This window comes from Labeo rohita, chromosome 5 (assembly GCF_022985175.1).
Source record: "Labeo rohita strain BAU-BD-2019 chromosome 5, IGBB_LRoh.1.0, whole genome shotgun sequence".
NCBI lineage: Eukaryota > Metazoa > Chordata > Actinopteri > Cypriniformes > Cyprinidae > Labeo > Labeo rohita.
In genome coordinates, this window is record NC_066873.1 from 11,879,356 (window position 1) to 11,901,989 (window position 22,634).

At 34.5% G+C, this 22,634-nt stretch overlaps 2 protein-coding genes and 1 long non-coding RNA gene across 9 annotated transcripts in view; 2 read left to right on the forward strand and 1 right to left on the reverse strand.

Annotated features, from left to right (window-relative positions):
• Positions 1 to 15: 15 nt before the first annotated feature.
• Positions 16 to 22,383, reverse strand: drll.3 (draculin-like, tandem duplicate 3). 3 transcript variants are annotated; one of them, XM_051109479.1, is made up of 4 exons: positions 22,295 to 22,339; positions 14,367 to 14,440; positions 4,766 to 4,873; positions 16 to 2,007 (listed from the first exon to the last, which is right to left on the reverse strand). In XM_051109479.1, the coding sequence occupies exon 4, from the start codon at positions 2,000 to 2,002 to the stop codon at positions 515 to 517; it is 1,488 nt and encodes a 495-aa protein (XP_050965436.1). In that variant the 5' UTR covers positions 2,003 to 2,007; positions 4,766 to 4,873; positions 14,367 to 14,440; positions 22,295 to 22,339; the 3' UTR covers positions 16 to 514. The 3 variants fall into 3 exon arrangements, with proteins under 3 accessions (XP_050965436.1, XP_050965435.1, XP_050965434.1); XM_051109478.1 differs by lacking the exon at positions 14,367 to 14,440 and having other exon boundaries at positions 22,295 to 22,383; XM_051109477.1 differs by lacking the exons at positions 14,367 to 14,440; positions 22,295 to 22,339 and adding an exon at positions 5,173 to 5,521.
• Positions 7,668 to 10,308, forward strand: LOC127165154 (uncharacterized). 4 transcript variants are annotated; one of them, XR_007827745.1, is made up of 4 exons: positions 7,668 to 7,941; positions 8,519 to 8,611; positions 8,701 to 8,760; positions 8,909 to 10,308. It is a non-coding gene; the product is annotated as an uncharacterized LOC127165154 (long non-coding RNA). The 4 variants fall into 4 exon arrangements; XR_007827746.1 differs by having other exon boundaries at positions 8,519 to 8,586; XR_007827744.1 differs by having other exon boundaries at positions 7,668 to 8,611.
• The window catches only part of ap2b1 (adaptor related protein complex 2 subunit beta 1), a 49,783-nt gene continuing 49,521 nt past the window's right edge, over positions 22,373 to 22,634 (forward strand). Inside the window, exon 1 of one of the 2 annotated variants that reach the window (XM_051109475.1) lies at positions 22,373 to 22,509. The gene's annotated coding sequence lies outside the window, so the exon portion shown is untranslated. The remainder of the gene's footprint in view (positions 22,510 to 22,634) is intronic. The other variant, XM_051109476.1, reaches the window with a different exon arrangement.

Consider the following 22,634-nt stretch of genomic DNA (forward strand, 5'->3'; position numbering starts at 1 on the left):
AGTTTAATCATTGAGTACAAAATACAAAAATAAAGTAAAAAGATAACCAAACCATCTCAAGAAAAGAAGAGAAGCAGTTACCAGTTGCAAAGTTACTTGATCGCAGCCATATCTTGCATAGAAATATAGTAACTATATCATAAGTGGCAGAATAGCTACATGTTCCAGATACAATGACAAACAAGTTAAGATATATATGTAAGATGTCTCTAAAACCTTCATGAACTACATTTTGTAAACAACTACTTTCTTTCATAAAAGAGAATAAATGAACTAAGCTACATAAGCATGAGAAAATTATGTGTGAAACTTTTTGGGAGGAACTCCTGAAGCTCACACTTGAAACAGGTGGACGTGAAAATGAACTTTGTTCACTGTGACAAAATGCTCATCCTCACACAAACTGTGGTTGGTTAGAACAGATTTATGCACAAGAAAGCTGTGATTTCATAATTTGTTTTGTATGACTGCATAGAGAAGCTTATTTTCTAAAACTCTTCTCCACTGGCAGTGTTTATGGCTTCTCTCCAGTATGGATCCTCTCATGTTTTTTCTTGTTTCCCAACAGAGTGAATGTCTTGTCACAGCGCGAACACTTGTAAGGTTTCTCTTCAGTGTGACTCGTCTGGTGCTGTTTCAGTTCAGTGCTTGTAAAAAAGGACTTCCCACACTCAAAGCACATAAAAGACTTCACAGAGCTGTGTCTCTTCTGGTGGAGTTTAAAAACACTCAACAGAGTAAAACTCATTCCACACACAGAACACGCATAATTTCGGACTTTCGCATGAACTTTAAGGTGGTTCTTCAGGCTTGATTCCGTAATAAAACCCTTGCCGCATTTTTCACAGTAGAAAGGTCTGTTTTTAGAATGGGTATGTAGATGATATTTAAGACTGCATCTATGTGTGAATTTCATACCGCATTCGTCACACTTGTGTGACTTTTCTCCAGTGTGGATTTTCATGTGTACACGAAGGTGTGATCTTTGTGTGAATCTCTTCCCACATTGATCACATTTATGTGGCTTCTCCCCAGTGTGAATTTTCATGTGTTCAGTTAGGCCTCGGTGCTGCGCAAAACCCCTCCCGCACTGCTCACACGTGTACGGCTTTTCTCCAGTGTGGATAGTTATGTGTGCCGTAAGGCTTACTTTGCTTGTAAAACCCTTCCCACACTGATCACACGTGTGGGGCTTTTCTCCAGTGTGAACCAACATGTGGCCCTTAAGTGATTGCTTTAGATTGAAGCTCCTCCCGCACTGATCACACGGGTACGGCTTCTCTCCGGTGTGGATGATCATGTGTCTTCGAAGGTGTTCATTCCGCGTGAAACCCTTCCCGCATTGATCACATTTGTGGGGTCTGTCTCCAATGTGGATTTTTTTAATGTGTTGATTAAGTTCTCGTTTGCCTCTGAAACTTTCGTCACACTGATCGCATGGGTGCAGCATCGCTCCATGGTGGATTTTCATGTGTGACGCAAGGCCTCCTTTGATGTAAAAACTCTTCCCACATTGATCACACGTGTACGCCATCTCTCCAGTGTGGATTACCTTGTGTCTCATAACACCGTCTTTTCGCGGGAATCTCTTCCCACACTGATCACATTTGTACGGCTTCACGCCGGTGTGGATTTTCATGTGCGCCATAAGGTGCGCTTTTTGTGAAAAACTCTTTCCACACTGGTCACACGTGTGCGGCCTCTCTCCAGTGTGGATTACCTTGTGCATCCCAAGCCGTGATTTGAGTTTGAAACCCTTGCCACACAGATCACATGTGTGCAGCTTCTCTCCAGTGTGGGTTTTCATGTGTTTCTCAAGGTCTTCTTTGCAGGTGAAACTCTCATCACACCGATCACATGTATGCGGATTCTCTCTGTTGTGGATTATCATGTGTTCCTTAAGGTGTCTTTTGTTTGCAAAGCTCTTGCCACATTGATCACATGCGTGCAGTTTCTCTTCAGCATGTTTCTGCTTCTTTCTCTTGTTTTTGTTCACTTCCATCGGGTCTAAAATAAACATAAACCATTACAAATTAACATTGACAAATGTCAAATTAAAAGAGAACATTTTAAAAGAAAAGTTCACTTCCAGAACAAAAATTTACAGATAATGTACTCACCCCCTTGTCATCCAAGATGTTCTTGCCTTTCTTTTTCAGTCATAAAGAAAGCCAGGCCTTTCTCAAGAAATTGTGTTTCTTGGGGAAAACATTACAGAATTTTTCTCCATATAGTGGACGTCTATGGTGCCTGCGATTTTGAACTTTCAAAATGTAGTTTCAATGCAGCTTCAAAGGACTCTAAATGATCCCAGCTGAAGAAGAAGAGTCTTATCTAGGAAAACGATTGGCTATTTTATAACAAAATATTGACATTTTATGACAATTTTAACCTCAAACGCTCATCTTGTCTAGCTAGCTCTGTAATGTGCATGCGAACTCTGTGTAATCCGGGTCAATACAGTTAGAATATGTTAAAAAATTCCCATCTCACTTTCTCTACCAACTTCAAAATCGTCCTACATTGCTGCAGATGTACCAACCCAGTGTATACAAAGTGAACGTGCAAAGATGATCAAACACCCTTTACACAAAAAGGTAAAATGGCAATGTAGGACGATTTTGACATTGGAAAAGAAAATGAGATGGGAGTTTTTCGACATACCCTAACTGTATTTTGTCAATTTTTTTTTTTTTTTAGAAAATAACCGACCATTTTGCTAGACAGACCCTTCTTCCTTGGCTGGATTTGTTTAGAGCCCTTTGAAATTGCATTTATACTGCATTTTGGAAGTTCAAAATCGCAGGCACCATAGAAATCCACTATATGGACAAAAATTCTGGAATGTTTTCCTCAAGAAACATAATTTCTTTACGACTGAAGAAAGAAAGACACAAATATCTTGGATGACAAGGGTCTGAGTAAATTATCTGTAAATTTTTGTTTTGGAAGTGAACTTCTCCTTTAACACAAAGATCTTATGTTAAAGGAGTCATGAACTGAGAAGCCAAAATTCCATTGATATTTTGATATATAAGAGGTCACTCTCCTATAAAACATCCTGTACGTTTCTGGGACGGATTACAGCTGCCTTGTAATATCTCTAATTCCTTTTTACATTACTTTTAGCATAAGAATGAGGAAATGTTAAATTAAACAATATTTTGAAGGCACAAAAAAGCATGTTTAAAAAACTGAGAGAAATTGCAGATTTAAAAAAAAAAAAAACACAACAACTAACTTTTTTTTATTAGAAATCAGGAGTATCAATATTTTATAATAATTTTAAAAAATAAGTATAATAATTATAGGAAAATTCGAATATATTTTTCAGACTTTTCAGGTTTTATAGGTTACGGTTTTAAATAAATAATTGTTTTTAACTTACAAATACGACAATTTCTAAAGTTTCTACCTAATGACAGTTGCTGAGAAAACAAAAAAGAAAGAAGAAAGAAAATTAATTTTTATGTCAGTTATTAGTCAGTAAGCCTCTTTAGAAGTCTGCTGAGGCCCCCTAGTGGGCCCCTGGTTGAGAACCACTGCCCTGGAGCAATTCACACACAAGCCAAGGATTGAAAACACATACACACACACACAAAGAGTAACATGGTTCACCAGGAGGGAGACAAGGGCAAATTTTTAATGGATGTTAATGGAAGAAAGACCATTCAGGATACTGAATGGCCTGCTTTTATGAGAAAACTTCTTTTTGCTTAATGAACTGACATCCTGTTCTGTAATTTTCAGTGCCTTTACTAAACATTTATTTTGCATTTATTGGAGTCTACAACAACAACAAATGCTGTTTTAATAGCCACTAAGTAATTAACTTTGAAACAGGTAGTATCAAAGACTGCAAACACCAAGATGGTTCATTAGTATTACCATAAGCTCTGCTTTCTATATAAAAGAGCTATACCAGTTAGTAAAGTCATCACATCGCTGCGGCTTCCATTGGAAGCTCTGGTTTTTATAGAAAAGGTTAGCGCCCTGAAATTCATGCATACACATATTGTCTGAACCGTTCTGAAATATATATATATATTTTTTCCATTATATGACCATAAGAAACACCATTTATGAGACAGATCATGACTTATTTTATTGCTGATTTGGCAAGACATATTTTTAATTGTTTGCTCATTCAAACAGATACAAGTTGGTCTTACGTGACTGAAATACACTCTTCAAAATAAAGGTGCTTCACAATGCCATAGAAGAACCTTTATAGTTTAAATGGTTCTAAAAAGAACCTTTAACATCTGAAGAACCTTTGTTTCACAGAAGGTTCTCTGTGGGAAAGAAGGTTCTTTGAATTAAAAAAGGTAAGAAAGAGATGGTTCTTTAAAGAACCTTTGACTGAATGGTTCTTTGTGGAACCAAAAATCGTTCTATGGCATCGCTGTGATAAAGCGCCTTTGTTTTTAAGAGTGTAGCTTTAGGCAAATGACTCATACTTGATGTACTTCAAAGCATTCATGAAATGCAAATGTTTTATTTAAAGTCGTTTCTGCTCATACGTGTTAAGTACAAAGAAGAAACTTCAACTTCAAGTCCACTTCCTAACACCAACTGTGCTGGACATATGACACAGAAGTGACAAGAACTTACTCACACTTTCTGAATAAAAACAGGGTTGCTTCAAGTAATTACTTATGCCATGAATGGCTTCATAGGAATACACCGGTTCAGTTCATGTTCAGTTCACAAGGGCCTTTAGAATTTACAGTTGCCTAATGAAGAATCAAGAACAGACACCAACCTCTTTGTTCTTCAGTCTCACACTGTTTAATTCTGCAGGGTGCTGGATTTCTTGTGTTCTCACTGTCTTCTCCCTTCAAGTGTGAATTGTGATTGTTCTGTGGTTGCTCTGATAATAACAAACAAAAAAGTTACATTTCCAACAGGAAATAATAGTGTGGTCTTGAGTTAGTTCAGTCTACTAAGAGTTTATGCTTTTCTACGGACACATGTATGTGAACACATCCATTTTCAACAGAACGCAGAATTCCGAGAGTTAAAACACTGTATTGTATTGCTTGTTTAATTCTACGTAAATTAAAAAGAAAGTCTGGTACAACTAAAAAAGGGAGGAAATTAAGACTATTAAGACTTTAACATGCATTACGCAGGATTTCGTTTAACAAAAATTTAAATTAAGCGACTTACATTTTAGACACAATATAGTCCGATTTTGCTCTACAGTCGATGAAAATTGTTTTAAACAAATTCACAGCAGAGCCATTGCACGCCTTCGAGCAACACACGGTAGTGAGTGAGTAACCCCCAAACGAGTCCTTTGATCCCTTCTTAGGTTACTTCTCAAACTGAAAAATGCATCCTGTTTGCTTCCTAGACCAGTCACTTTGAGGCTTCTAGGCTGGCCGACACCCACCTCCCACCCCCCTAAATCCCAAACCACTGAAAATACCTGTACCCCCTGTTAAAATGATTAATAAAACCCCCTGTTTAGGGGACGCGGCAGGAACGCGGCTTGGTTCCAACCGGACCGCGAGACATAAATGACAACGGTAGCGTCATTTTATCAGGGTTGCCAACTCTCACGCATTTGACTCTCACTCTGCCCATGTAAATCTCACGCCAAATTGGCAACCCTGCTTGCGATTTTAAACAAAGTTTTAGCTTTCAAATGGTGTAAGTTTTAATGCTAAATTCAAACGATAAATACCGTTTTGGCGCATGTGGCGTAAATCGTAAAATGTAGCGCTTCTGTTAATGCAAGAGCCATTGAAAAACTGAGCTGCGACAAGCTTTGATCTCGCCGGCGTCGCCGCCACACGGTCACGTGATTCACGAAGTTCTCAAAACAAACCAGCGTGGACCAGGGGCGTTTCTAGGATTTTAAAACATCCGGGGCTTGTGCCAAAACATCAGGGGCTAGTGGTAGTGGGAGGGAGCTCACATAAGATTTTGTTAGACACAAGTGGTTGAACCTGGATCCTTCTAGGTGGGTCCGGGGGCATTGAACTGGGTGTTAAAGACCTTGTCACACTATTAACAATAGTAAATACTAATCACTGCAAATAGCAAACATATCAAAGTATTATAACAAAATTGTAACATTACAAAAATATGTTAGACAAATAAAATAATACATTTGAAAATGTATTTAGAACTGTAACAAATATATAGTCGGATGCAAAAATAGGGCCCTATTTTTTTCCCAAATTCCATTTTATTTTATTTTTTTCAAGTTCTGTTTTCTGTTTTCATTTTTCTGGTCTTCTTTTTAATGGTTAAATTTAATTTTATTAATCAAAATGTATTTAATCATGCGTAATTAATTAAAACCATGAATCTTATACAATTTACTGTCAATTGATCAAATCTCACTTTACGTTTTATTGTTACCAAATATGTTTTAGCATGTCTGTTTATTTGAATGCATAAAAACAACTTTTATTTATTTTTACAATAGCCTTATGGAATTCTGTGTTGTGTATTTTTCTGGTTATCAAATGAAGGTATAAAATATTGATTTAATTGATCTTTTCATGAAAATTATTAAACTATTTCCTATAAAAATATAAAACATGGAAGAAATATTGTGTTAAAAAATATACATTTTTATTAATTAATAGTAGTAGTAGTAGGCACGTACATCCCAGCAAACACAAAACGTTTTTACAACTTTTCACAACGTTGTATTTTGGTTGCAATTAGGTAATGTTGTAGTACAACGTTTTAAAAACGTTTTAAAAACTTTTTTTTTTTAATAAAAAAAAATGTAACCAAAATAAAACGTTTTATAAACGTTGTAAAAATACCAACCTGGAACGTTTTCTTTAAGTAGTCAAAAAACGTAAATATCACGTTCGTCTACTACGAAAATGAAACCAGACCAAACTACAACTTTCGGGGACGTTTTATTCAGGTGTTAAAATAACGTAATATTCACGTTGGAATAAAACGTTTTAAAAACGTCATAAAAGTACCCAAAATACAACCTTGCAAAAACTATACGTTCTTAAAAGTACTTAAAAGTAATAGGTGAATCCTTACTTTCAGCTGTATTCGCTCATCTAATAATATCACGTTCGTCTACTACGAAAATGAAACCAGACCAAACTACAACTTTCGGGGGACGTTTTATTCAGGTGTTAAAATAACGTAATATGCACGTTGAAATAAAACGTTTTAAAAACGTCATGAAAGTACCCAAATATAACCTTGCAAAACTCTTCTGTTTGTGTAAAAATATCAGTAAAATAACAGTGATATTTTAACATTAACGCAATTCAGTGACTGAGTAACAGATAGTCTGAGCAATATAAGGACTTAAAAGTAATAAATTTGTCTTTGCTCATTTAATAATACCGTATATTCATGTATCACGAGCTAACAGCTCAGTGTGTAAACCAGTCTGTGGTATAAACAAAAGAAAGGTGGGAGAGAGGTATTAACACATGACAGTATGCAACGGTGCCAAAACTCCCTTTGTACGTGATGTTTGTTTTTAATGTGTTTTGCTATAGATAGACTACTTTTATTCTACACTGTTTACAATTTCTTGTATGTTTTTCGTTAGGTAGCTAAATAAGTAAATAAATACAATTTCTAAAGCTATTATTATATTATATTATATTATAATCTGTTATAAACTTAATTCAAAAAATTTTATATTCTCTGCTAATATGCTTTTATATTCTCATTTCACTTACAGTTTGATTACTTACATTAGGCCTACACTATCCACTTACACAATACGTTATCAAGTTTCAGGACATTTTATCTGTCATTCTGACATCTGTACATTGTACTTCATGTATGTATTTATGTAAACGCTACATTTTAAACGGGCACGCGCTTTGAACGTTCGAGTTGTATTTAAACTGCAGCGGAGAGAGAGTTACTATGGAAACGGGGAAGCAGCTTAACTGACAAGCGGCGAGTCTCCGTCTGTCACACCGCTTTACGGTAAGTTTTGTCCCTAATAAGACAAAAATAATACATACAACTGTTCCTAACACTTTCTTATATGTAATAGACACGTTTCTGTTGAATATTTACTTTATAGAAATGGTTTAGTGTCTTCGGAAAAAGTCCGTTAGCATCTCAACCGTTAGGCTAACTATAAGATGTAGGCTAACTGTAGAGTTTAGCTCTTAATTCATAAAGTTTTCGCTTTTAGTCACATACTATGTGTAGATGACAGTTTTTTGTATATATATAGTTTTGTAAATATTGCTGGCAATTTGTCAGTGGATGAACGGAAGTAAACCATTTAACCCAAATGTATGGGCTGTACTGTTAATCGGTGACGTCACTTACATGGAGCGTGAAAATTAACTCAAATCTTTTTAAACACGTTTTGATCCCACTAAAAAGATATTGATAAAAATTGTACTGTGATTTCAGCAGCATCAGTAAGTTATTTGACTTCCAAACAAACTGTGATGTGATACTGTATGAGTTTGTTTATTTCTAATAATGCTGACCTTGCATATTACATATTGCTGGCTCTGTGACAAATTGTTTATGTTTCTAACATTAGATTCTTCATGCTGATGGCAGTACTGCAGTAGAGTTGGAGCGGACCTCCTGTTGAAGAGCATCTCCAAGGTGCTATGAACCATCTGACTAGAAAGTAAAACCTCAAACATACATTACCATTTATTACGTTTTTTTAAGTATATATCAATTAAATATACTTTTCTATCTTGTATGTCCTACAAGGCCGTCTCGTTTAACTCATTGAGGACACTTGGTATACAGCAACCTACAGAGGGGCCCAATGTAATGAGAAAACAAGACACAGATAATAATAATAAATAAATAAATAAATAAATAAATAAAAATTAAAAAAAAGTACTGAGCACTGTGAATGTAAGAGACTCATTTTATACTTCTAACAATCATTGTTGATGTTAAAATTGTATTTCAGGGCAGTTTGTGAAGACAGACAAACAAGAGATGCTGTGTCAACCTGGACAGAAGTCCGTTTCAGATCCACCTTCCACACCAGACTTCTCATATGGATTGCTGTCTACTAGCATATTATTTGTTCCCCTCAGAATTTAGTGCATGCAGACATTACTCAGGAACATGAACACGAATATTGCAAGAATAGAGAATGTGCCGTATTTCGGATATGAATGTTAATTGCTCTTAAGCATTAAAAAAAATTATTTTTACATTTTTTTTTCCCCAAAGCACCTATAAGCCAATTCACACTGAATCTCACGAGTCAGAGTTAAAAAAAAAAAAACTCTGGTTTAGATAATTCACTTCTTTACAACCTTGTTTCTTTTTGGGGTTGTACTGAATTCTGTGACCCACCAAATTTTGTGAACCTAGGCACTGCAGTGAGCTAATCTGACCTACTACTAAACCCAACCCTCTAGTCCTACCATTTTTTGCCATACTGATTACCATTTGTATAACCATAATTAAAACTGTTTTTGTAGCAAAACCATTTTTAATTTTTGGTTACCATAAAATATTTTAAATGTTTCTAAACTACCCTCGGCAGTAGAGTCATATAATTTGGTGGGTCACAGAATTCAGCAACTGAATGAATCAGCACTAAAAGAATGGTTTTCTAACTAAGTCATTAAGACGGTCTCTTGCTGCCACCTAGTGGCATAATAATGTAACTTACAATTAAAGCACTGAATAACCCCTACCTAAATACATTTTTCCATTATTCCAGTATTATAAAATATTAATTAAACAACAATAGCCATTATAAACTGTATGTATTATATATTATTTGAACAAGTTCTAAATTGGATGTCATATACCTGTAATTTGTGCTAATAAATCACTAACAATATAATCATTAGTTTTAGTGCAAATGAGTAATAAGATTGCAGTGTGATTATTATTATAACTGCAATAAAATAATTTGTAACTAGCTGAAATTGAATACATTTTACAAATGAAATGTTGCTTTTTTTCTGTTAAAACATGCATTGAAGTTTCTTGGACTTTGTACTCATATTTAACTTTGCCAGTCATTGCATAATTTTCATATGTTGTACTTTATTTGAACCATTATGCTTTATTGGTGTATATTCATGCATTTGTCTTGTTTATTGGCTTATTTATTTATTTTTGTGAACTACCCATATCACATTACTTGTTATATTTTGTGAATAAATACGACGAGTGATGATTTTTGTTTAGTATAAAGTATTAGGCCTATATATGTTAACCTAGCCTTATAAAACCAGCAATGCTACAAGGTAAGGTGAAATGTAAATAAGTGCTTTTAAGATCAATAGTCAGATTTAACACTGTAAAGAAAACATTTTGATGGCAGCATGTAAAGTACCAGTTTGGACGTGGTAAGTACGTTATAAATACGTTTTTTTCACAACGTTGCAAAAACATTTTTACAACGTCTCCTTCCAACGTTTTAAAAACGTTATAAAAACGTTTTTTTCACGTTGTGAAAAAAACGTATTTATAACGTTTAAAAAACCCGACATTTGTCGTATTAAATACGTCGGAAAAAACGTTATTACAACCTTTTTACAACGTGAAAAAAACGTTTTTATAACGTTGTGTTTGCTGGGATTATACTGAATGATTAATAAAGTTAAACCGAACTTTTATTTTGACGGGTTGTCGACTTGCCGTGAATACTTTTAAATTTCTTTATGTGAGCATTTAATGTCTTTATGTCCTCATTTAGTGAAACGGCAGACGTTGAAATCACTGCACGTGTCAGTGTTACATGTGTAGAAAACGAAACCGCGCATCCGCGCCGTTCATTCATAAAAAGACACGCAGAACATGCAGGATTCATATTTAAATAGTCTTTTGCGGCATAATATTTACAGATACTAGTCCATATCGCGACTTGATTTAAGTTTAATGACCAACTTTTGATTAAATCATTCAAATTTTGTCAAATTCCGTGGAAATCATAGGGCCATACAAAAAAACATTCGGGGCTGGAGTAAAAACTTTCGGGGCTCGAGCCCCAAATGATTAGCCCTAGCGACGCCCCTGGCGTGGACAATATATCTGAATGCGTTTCAGTAAGACAGAGACGACAGCTTCACTATACAGGTATTTGCAGCAATTTTTGGCAAACATTACAGCTTATTATGCCTTGATTTTTACGTCGATGACATTTACAGTGTAATTTTATTCTGGAGAGTGATGGAGAGGCAACCCTTTACTACAAATAAAACCAAAAAAACACGGTTACTATAGTTAAACCATGGTAACCACAAATTAACCATGGTCTTACTACACTAGCCATAGTTTAACCATAGTATTTGTAGAAAAACTATGGTTATACAAATGGTAAACAATGCGCCAAAAACATGGTTACTACACTTTTACTATAGTAAAACCATGGTTAATTGACACACGCACAAACAGAAGCACACTCAAACAGAGGCACACTCAGGCTGCTGTGATAACAGAGTTATAGTTTTTAAAGTTTTTTATGTTTTTGCAAACCTCTCAACAACTATCCACCACAAGGAGGAAAATGTAAGGGTAAACATTTTATTTATTTATTTACACAGTAAAAATAGATGGGTTATTTCTTTAACCCAATAGATGGGTTACACATATTGGGTCACTGTGTTGGGTTATTTTCTAAACCGTTGGGTTATTTTTTGAACATCGTTGGGTTGTTTTTAATAATAACCCAGCGTTGGGTTTAATTGGTTCCCGCGGCGACAGTTCAAATTTTAACGGTCGACAGTGACTGACGACAGAAGAAGCTGCTGCTGCATCAGTATGAGGTGAGTAACAGGGTTTTAATAACTCTTATAATATTATACTTATACGAAGAACGTGAAATGCACTTCAAAATTGAACTTTTGTTGTTGTATGTTTGTTTTTTTTAACGAAGTTGTAGTTTCCTTTAGTCAGTGTATTGTAACGTTACTGCGGAGAATGAGCTCCATTGTAAACGAATAACTTCACGTTAACTTAACTGTCCCAGTTAGGTCGCTAGCAGTAATAAATTAAATAAATATTAGCAGAAAGTTGTAAAACTGTTTAGAGATGTATTACAGTAACCTAAAGTTAATAATTTATGGTGGAATGTATATAGGACTACTTATGTTACTGAAATCACCGTCTACCTTTACTACAGTTTTAGTATTATTTTACAGCTGATGAAGGGTTCTAGACATACAGTTTCTGACTACAGTTTGTTTGGTCGCATTAATGGTTATCACATTTAACTTTATATGGGAAATGGCTAATGTTAAATGAGACATTGTTGATTTAAACCGTGCCGCACGAACCTTTCAACTTCGGTCCAGTATGTAAGGTTAGGCTCAGCGGCCGCTCAGAGAGATGCGCTCAAATTCAGTTAATTCTCTGTTTAGAAAAGTCTAAAAATAATCACATTTCCCAAAAGAAAGACGTGATGGGAGAAACGAAGCTTTTCAAAGTTTCGAATCAATTAAACGAATCGCTTAATTCGCAAAATGATTCACTGCTTCCAATCGTTCGTGACACAACGGCGACGCCTGCTGGTCAAAACAGGGCAAGCGTCAGTTGTTTGGAAAGCGAGCACTAATTGGAATAACACTAAATGTGTTTTTATGGTTTATTTATATTGAATATTGTTATGCATATATTAGAATCGCCTCTAATTACAGCCATTTCTCTTATAAAGCTATGACAGATTTGCATGGTTTTTTTAAATGTGTACTAAATGTGTTTATACTTATTTTTAGACATTGGGTTCTTCAGTGAAGGAAAAACTACAACAGTGGAATCTCATACATTAAACATCCACATGCCAATTAACTGAAATATTTCAAGGTAAGTAAACTATTTATATTAGTGATCCATATACATTACCAGTCAAAAGTTTGTGGACAGCAAGATTTTTAATGTTTTTAACGAATTCCCTTCTGTCTAAGCCTGCATTTATTTCATCCAAAATACAGCATTTAAAATAACCGCTTTCTATTTGAATATATTTAAAATGTAAATGTCCAGTCTTTTCAAAGCTTTTAAAATAGAAAGCAGTTATTTAAAATAGTAAAAATATTTCACAATATTACTGCTTTTACTGTATTTTGGATCAAATAAATACAGGCTTAGTGAGTAGAAAAGAATTCTTTAAAAAACTTTAAAAATCTTACTGTTCAAAAACTTCTGATTAGTAATGTAGGTTTTGTTTGTTAGTAATGTAGTAATGTTTGTTTTATTTGTGCACATTTGTGTATGTGTTGATATAAATAAATATGAATTGATACACATTTATGACCCTGGACAACAAAACCGGTCATAAGTATCATGGGTACATTTGTAGAAATAGCCAAAATTGCATTGTATGGGTCAAGATTATCAAATTTTCTTTCATGCCAAAAATCATTAGAATATTAAGTAAAGATCATGTTCCATGGAGATATTTTGTAAATCTCCTACCATAAGTATATTGAAACTGAATTTCTTATTAGTAATATGTATTGCTAATAACTTCATCTGGACAACTTTAAAGGCAATTTTCTCAATATTTAGATTTTTTTTGTACCCTCAAATTCCAGATTTTCAAATAGTTGTTCTATCCTATCAAACCACTTATTAATAGAAAGCTTATTTATTGAGCTTTCAGATGATGTTTATATTTAAATACAAAAAACTTGACCCTTATGACGGGTTTTGTGGACCAGAATCACATTTGTTGGTTTTGAATTCAGTGTACATCTTGAAAATATGTCAGTTGTGTGTGCATATTTGTGTTTTGAATGTATTATATTTTCACATTCTTGTACACTTATTTTGTACACATTTGCAGTATGACTGTTTTACATTTAAAAATATATTTGTAAAAAAAAAAATATTTGCATATTTAAATAAAATATTTATTTGAAAACAAAGTAGTGTTATAGTGTATTTTTATAAAAAATAAATAAATAAATAAAAACTGATATAAATGAATCTAGATAATTAACTCAACTGTTGGGTTACTTTTAACCCAACTGGATTTTAACCCAATTCATTGGGTTAAAATAACCCATAGATGGGAAGGTGCTATACCAACCCATAGTTGGGTTACTAGTTGGGTTATTTTTAACCCAACATTTTTTTAGTGAGTATGTATTCTGTTCATGCAGTCAGTGTGGAGGAGGTGACCCCGTGAGAGCGAGAGCAAGGGGACATAGAGCAGTGTTTCCCAACCCTGTTCCTGGAGGCACACCAACACTACACATTTTCCAACTTTTCCTGATCAAACACACCTGAATCAACTCATCATCTCGTTAGTAGAGACTCGAGGAACAGAAATATATTGGTCAGATAAGGGAGACATCCAAAATGTGCACTGCTGGTGTGCCTCCAGGAACAGGGTTGGGAAACACTGACACAGAGAGTGACAGAGGATTAGAGGTGAGATCATAAGATTGACGAATCACCTGTCGATTGCCTGGGAAAGTGCCAAATGGTCACGTTGTGTGGAAATCCGCAGATTTCTTAAGACAAGCGTATCCTGTAACAGAAGAACGAATTTGGGGACCCACGAAAATGACAAGAGTGGTGGGGGGGCTGTGAGACACACACACTCAAACAGAAGCACACTCAGGCGGTTGTGAAAGCTTTGGGTTAATAGAGATAGTTTTTAAAAGTTTTTAGGTTTTTGCGAACCTCTCAACAACTATCTGGCACAAAGAGGAAAATGTAAAAGATAATTTTATTCATTTTCCATATTGATTGTCTTATTTTTAATTTCAGTTATTATTATTCTTTATTATTATTATATTATTAAAAAGCATTTTATATACATCCATCAAATTATATGTACGGGTACTTTCACATATATTGTTCACTCAGAACTTGTTAAAATTCTTTATTTATTGTTGATGTTCATCTTTCTTCTTTTCCTAGCATTGTCCATACAGATACGCATACACGAAAGTTTAAATCTCTCATTTGAAGTATGGGTCCTTTCTCACTGAAAAAGACAAAAGATGAATTTTATCCATTTTTTATTTCATTATTATTATTATTTATTTAAAGTCTTTATTATTATTTAAAAAACTATTTAATTATTATATGTTTATTAATTTTCAATTTCAATTTTTAAATTTTCAGTTTATTTATATAGGACAATTAATTTCAACTTCAGTCGACCAATGTGCTTTCCAATAAAACAGTAAAAACATAAAAACATAAACAAACAACATACAAGCAAAACAATACAACGATAAATTCTACAAGTATCCCATCAGCCAAATGCTTTCGAAAATAGGAATGTCTTTAACCTTGTTTTAAAAACATTAACAGAAGAAACTTGTCTAATAGAAAGTGGCAAGGCGTTCCAAATCCTGGGGCCAGCCATGCAAAATGCACGATCTCCCCCACACTTAAGCCTCGACTTAGAAATGACCAAGAGATCCTGGTTGGAAGACCAAAGAGATCTAGTGGGTTGATACTCAGTCAGTAATTCACATAAATATGTTGGAGCCAAACCAATTCGAGATTTAAAAACGAGGAGCAAAATTTTAAACTTCACTCTAAAATGAACAGGCAACCAATGAAGTGAGCGTAAGATAGGAGTAATATGCTCCCTCTTTTTAACCCCGGTCAAGAGTCGAGCCGCAGCATTTTGAACAAGCTGTAGATGGGATAAAGCTGTCTGGCTTATCCCAAAATAAAGAGAGTTACAATAGTCCAGCCTGGACAACACAAAAGCATGAATCACTTTTTTAAAATCCTTGACAGAAAGGAAGAGTTTGCTTTAGATAGCAAACGCAGGTGAAAAAAGCAGGTTTTCACAACTGAGTTTATTTGACGGTCAAATTTTAGGCCATCATCAAAAATAAAACCTAGGTTTTTTACCCATGGTTTCAAATACAATGACATCTCAACCAAATCCAATTTTGGGGAGACTGAAAATTCAGAAGGGTTAAGAAAACTGAAATTATTGTTTTTATCATTAAAAATTAAACAATTTGATGAAAGCCAATCTTTCACATCCATCAAACAAGCCTTAAGTGATTCGCAACTCATAGAATTTTCGTGTAACAGGCAGATAAACTTGTGTGTCATCCGCATAACAGTGAAATGACAACCCGTGCTTTCTGAAAATCGAACCGAGAGGGAGCATATACAGAGAAAAAAGCAACAGAGCCAGAATAGATCCTTGAGGAACCCGCAAGTCAGAAAAGCATTACTCAAATTCAATGTTCACCCAACTTGACTGAAAAACCTATTTTCCAAATATGATTTAAACCAATCTAAAGCTACACCTCTTAAGCCAACGCAGTGTTCTAATCGATCAGTAAGAACAGCATGGTCAACTGTATCGAATGCGGCCGTCAGATCTAAGAGCACAAGGACTACAGAATCCCCTGAATCACATGATATTAAAATATCATTAAAAACCTTCAAAAGATCCGTCTCTGTGGAATGGCATTTGCGAAAGCCTGACTGAAATGTTTCAAGCATTGAGTTATCGGCTAAATAACTTTGTAGCTGGGAAAACACAATTTTTCCAGAATCTTGGAAATAAAAGGCAGATTAGAAATAGGCCTAAAGTTTGTTAACACTGAAGAGTCCAGATTCTGTTTTTTTGAGCAATGGGGAAACCACAGCATGCTTTAAACATTCAGGCACAATGCCAGATTCTAGGCTACGATTTATAATAATCAATAGATATGGAGCCACATCAGTAAAAACTCGCTTAAGTAAAGAAGGAGGAATAATATCCAGAGGCGACCCTGATGGTTTAAGTTGCTCAGCTATTTCAAGCAAATCTGAAAGTGAAACCAGTTTAAACTGACTAAAAAAGGTTTGGGGTGAACTTGAGGAGCTTAACGTCTTAAAAAATGATATTATTATATTATTAATATTATTATATGTGCTGGAACTATTGTTAAAATTGTTTATTTATTCTGTCATGGTTCATTTTTAAGATTTGTAAACATACTGGTCCCGATACACTTCCTGTTTTTTTTTTTTTTTTTTTACTCAAAAAAATACAACCAACATAACATTTGACTGGATGAAAATGTTACATTGGCACCTTTAAGATGTATTTGTATATGTGGAAAAAAAAAAAAAAAAAAAAAAAAAACAGGAAGCGCTTCTGGACCAGTGTTGTTTACATCTAGCGAAATGGTCTATAGAGAATGAGATTGACCAAAAATGCAGGATGCGGGGGCCAGACTGTAAAATCTCCTAAACATTCCTCAGAGCTTCATTCGTCTCCTGTCGCCGGACGGTCACGCACATATGCCATATTTCACTGCCTCGGAGGGCCTCCTGTCTCCGGACTACCGGCACATGCAACTAGGGCCAGTGTTGCCAACTAATTTTCAGATAAAGTTGCTAAAGGAAGGTCGATTTGTTGCTAAAAGTTGCTAAATGCAAATCTCAACAACAACAACAACAACAACAAAAGTAAAATAATATGCGTAATATAATGTCAACATATAAATAACTGTATTTTTAACTTGTAGTTATTAAACTAATAATACTACAAGTTCTCAATAATTCTGCTTTAAACAGTGTATTAGTAGTTAGTTAGTTTGCTACACTAAGAAAAATCTGTAAAATAGGGCACAATCTACTATGTTAATATGAAATAATTTTTGTATTGTTTTTTTTTTTTTTTTAATTATGCATGGTGAGGGTTCCAATGGATAATGGATAATGTCCTGGAAAATTACCAGTATATTTTCCATTTTTCTTACAGTGTATTAACTGATCAACAATCGCAGGTACAAGAATACTAACAAAGTGTATCATAAATGAACAATTATTATTATTATTAAATTGAACAATTGCAAAGAGCAGCAAAGTCGCGTGATGTGTGTACTGCCAGGCATCTTTAGTTTCCTCTTTCTGTGTAATTTTAATGGAAAATATGTGCCTTTTTATTGTCTAAGTCACTTACCAAAAGTTGCTAAAAGTTGCCAAATAAATTTTAAAAATTGCTAAATTTATTGCTAGGTGCTGTTGGAAGGAAAAGTTGCTAGGGTAGTCTGAAAAGTTGCTAAATTTAGCAACAAAATTGCTAGGTTGGCAACACTGACTAGGGCTGTGACGGTGGCAGTTTTTTCCACCGCAGTGGTAATGGACCAACTACCGTCGGTGGCGCGGTGTTGATATATAATTTTGAAATATAACAAACGTGCGGTTTATTTCAGCCTACAAAACACTAAAGTAAATATCAAAGAAATTATACAGTTAAATAAGAAAGTAGCCAAAATAAGAACAGTAAATATTAAACAAACATTTGTTGCATAAATTCGTAACAACCTCGCCCAACCCTTGTCCGACGGTTCATTAAAATTTCCCGACTGGAGCCCGAGTCTTCTCTCTCTCTTTCCCATTACACTGTTGCATCCATTAAAATAGCTCAGTTTTGTTTTCAGTAGGAATGTGGTTATATTTCTTTTCGTTTCTTTATAAAGTTAATTTAGAAATATGTTTGGAACATTTTTGTTTGTTGAATTAAAGATTTTTGCACCACGAGGCAGGCAGTGAGTTGATCACAGCCTATGTTGATAAACTTTGCCTTCTCAAATCGTCACAACTTGCCTAGAATAAAATCTTAAAGCATATCACAATGTTATTTTACGCGCATACAATCGTTTGTTGGAGAGGGGAAGCTAAATGCGCTTTGCAGGACATGGAGGCGCCAGCGCAATCACTTGCAAAAAAATTAAAATACGCTGTAATCTTTGCTCGTAAAGGTAAGCGTAATATATCATCCGAAACTATAAAGAGTGCAATTTTATTCGCGTGCAGTCACAATATTAACAAAATGTTCTGCTTTTATAAAAATAAAGAAAACAAACAAGATGCGCTTTCTGATGTCTCGGTGTTGAACAGGAGCGCTGCACAAAAATAAAACGAAACTCAACGAATACCTGCCTTACAGATATATGTATCTAGAAAGCTTTAAATTATTACTTTACTACTTTAAAATTAAAAAAACAATTCAAATTGAAAACAAAAACTCTTTCATTATAAAATCCGTAGAGATGCAAAGGTCAAAAGGCCATAAAGTTGACAGAATCTAATTTAGCTCAACTGATGAAATATTTTATTTAATTTATTATTTAAACAGAATTCTCAGACGCCACAGTTTTTTTTTTTTTTTTTTTTTTTTTTTTTTTTTTTTGGCTCTCTCTCTACGTTGTCACTTTCTTTTTTCATATATTGTCCAGACATCTGCTGGGTGGGGAGACACTTGTGTAGCAAACAACAATGTATTTGAACATTAGTGGTATCTTTTGACATTAATTGTTAAATCAAATTTTGACATCAAGACACTTGGAGCTGTTTTTTCCCAGGTTTCCAAATTTATTCAAGTAATAAAATTCGTTTTTTTTTTTTTTTTGTTTTTTTCCAGAAAACTTACCTGAGGACAAGAATAAGCAATTACTTTTTATGTGCACCACATTTAAAACCATTATTTTTTTCATTTTAAAATAATTTATTTAATAAATAAATAATAAAATATAAATTAATTAAAAAATTACTAACATGACACAAAATCTAATATTAAAACACACACACACACTTTTACAGCCTTCAAAAACTTTTTTTTTTTTTGAGTCCATACATACACAGATATGTAGATGGCCAATCATTCAGACAGCAATCAGTATCCCAAACATTCTTTTGTCTCCATACATACACAAATTGCTGCACTGATGTCCGACCATTTAGACAGCAATTAGCCTACAAAAATCTATACATACATTACTTTGATATGGCTGACCATACAGAGAAAAGAAGCAATTAAATAAAACTATTACAATATATATCATTACAAATAAGCTGATTATACATTTGTAGAGATGACGCATTTAAACATTCTAAAATATTATTAGGGGTCATTCCAGCTGGAATCATCAAATTTTGGAAAAGTTCCCCACCTGACCTCCTCAGATCTGTCTGAAAAAAATCCATGTGATGGGTAATATGCCCAGTAGATCATATACAACATTTCAGATCTCTTCTCTGCGTACTTTTTTTTACAAAAAATCTGTAAAAAAGTTTGTTTTTTACCCCGTTTTGGCATCACTGTCTGAGTGACCATGTTCAGACTGAAATATCTCCAGAACTATTTGTGCCAGGTCCATGAAATTTTCTGGGCTAAGAGTCCTAGTCCAGAACTGCATGAATTACAACTCACAGCATTGTTACTGAATTTACACCTGAATGCTGGCCCTCTACTTTTTTTGAAACTATTACTTTAAGGGTTTTCAGATGTCCATAGAAACCTCAATTTTCAATGTATAAGCATCAAACTTGGTAAATGGTCTGATATGTACCATGTCTTTCACATCCTTTGATATCAGACAATAGAGTCTGATGGATGTTCAGATATTAAGGTCCAAAAATGGAAAAAAAACTCATTTACACCAATGTTCAGAGCAATATTTCCCATGAATGACACTAGGTGTGAACATAAAACTTGTTTTTTTGAAAGAGCATATTGTTATTGATAAAATATAAAAAAATTAGGATGGGGTTTTGCCTCATTTTTCTGTAATGATTTTTTTAAAACTCAGAGTTTCGTCACTGATCCTGTTGTTCACTTTTGCTATTCAACTTGGTATGGGCATTTCAACAGAATTTATTAATGTTCCACTTATACAAAAAATACAAAATACAAATGAAAATGGATGTATTATTCACTGGATTGGGTGGAACATCAAGATTAGGTACTTATGTTGCATTCCATTGAATGTTGGTAGTCAGTGAATCCGAGTTAGTTCTCCCGATGTTCGTCGTAAATGCGTTCCATTGTAACAGTTGGCAAAAATATGGATGTCTATGGATAATTCCAACCGACTCAGTCTGCACTGAACTGGCCCGAGTGTGTGTTTCGGAACCCCAACTTAAGTGGCCGTTCCTTTGCACTTTCCCGAGGTGGAGGTCGGATTTCCCCGAGTCCCGAGCACAATGGAATGCTGCATTATAGCATTAATTTAGGCATATGAGTTCAAAATAGTTGGTACTACAGTAGTTGTGAATGTCACACAACGATTTTTTTTAAAAATCATTACAGAAAAATGAGGCAAAACCTCATCCCAAATTTTTTATATTTTATCAATAAGAACATGCTCTTTCAAAAAAAAAAAAGTTTCATGTTCACACCTGGTGTCATTCATGGGAAATATTAATCTGAACATTGGTGTAAATGAGTTTTTTTCCATTTCTGGACCTTAATATCTCAACATCCATCAGACTCTATTGTCTGATGTCAAAGGATGTGAAAGACATGGTACATATCAGACCATTTACCAAGTTTGATGCTTATACATCGAAAATTGAGGTTTCTGTGGACATCTGAAAACCCTTAAAGTAATAGTTTCAAAGAAAAGTAGAGGGCCAGCATTCAGGTGTAAATTCAGTAACAATGCTGTGAGTTGTAATTCATGCAGTTCTGGACTAGGACTCTTAGCCCAGAAAATTTCATGGACCTGGCACAACTAGTTCTGGAGATATTTCGGTCTGAACATGGTCACTCAGACTGTGATGCCAAAACGGGGTGAAAAACAAACTTTTTTTTACAGATTTTTTGTAAAAAAAAAAAGTATGCACAGTAGAGATCTGAAATTTTGTATATGATCAATTGGGCATATTACCCATCACATAGATTTTTTTCAGACAAATCTGAGGGGGTCAGGTGGGGACCATTTGATGATTCCAGCTGGAATGACCCTTAGATCTATTATATATATATATAATATAGAACTAATTAGAATATCTATGAGTCAAATATGACTTGTCTAGGCTGGCCAGTTTTTTTAGAAATTGTATGCCTTTTATGGTTTACATCATTATTATTTTACATTATTTTACAGTTATGCATAAAGCCATAATATAAAGAAGCAAAATACATCAGTATAAGTTTTTACAAAGCCAGAGTTTTTCCCCACTATATGAGGACATCATTTTTTCTGGAAACCTGTTAACTTAAGGACATGTTAACAGACAAAAATTGTACTGTGAAATTTCACAAATCTGAATATTCAATTAAAGCATAGTATGACCCTTCAGTTTTTACAATTATTAAATGAAACAAACAAAGTGACAATGCGATTGTGTTGTTATTCCACACATCTACAATACAATCAAACATATGTGGTGTTTGCAAAGGATGAAGGTTCTTGGGGAAAATGTAGCCTAGTGACAAATATTTTGTAATCTAGTCTTAATTTATTTCTTAATTTTTGTAGCTCATTAGTTCCCACGCAAATAACATTCTCCGTGACATTTTCTCCTGCAGCATTTTATCTAATACGGCCTTGTGAAACTATGTATCTGAGTTGTATAAAGTCCATTTACTTAAGAATGGTGCATGACTGCAACCACATACCCTATGAAAGGCCTCTGCATCCGGTGTAACATCTGTGTAGCTCCGATCTCCCACGTTCCTCTCGTCTTTTGGTTCCGCGCTTCATCTTGTTTTTCCGGGTGCGCTCCATCTTCCAGCGCCGACCGAGCAGAGGCAGCAACCGCATCTTCCATCTCGCCGGGAAGTGCTCCAGTAACGGAATATTTTTGTACATCGCATCGATTCTCACATCCCTTGTGCGTATCTGTGCTTTCATCAATTGTTTGCATTATAATTTAGATAGGACAGATGTCCGTATTTCAGTCGATAAAGCTCCTGCTTCCAAGGTTTTCACTAGCCTAGCATAGCTGGATCATTTTTG

Bases quoted from the DNA above. Each gene is read 5' to 3' on its own strand.
- drll.3 (XM_051109478.1), bottom strand. From the start codon at position 2,002: ATGGAAGTGAACAAAAACAAGAGAAAGAAGCAGAAACATGCTGAAGAG.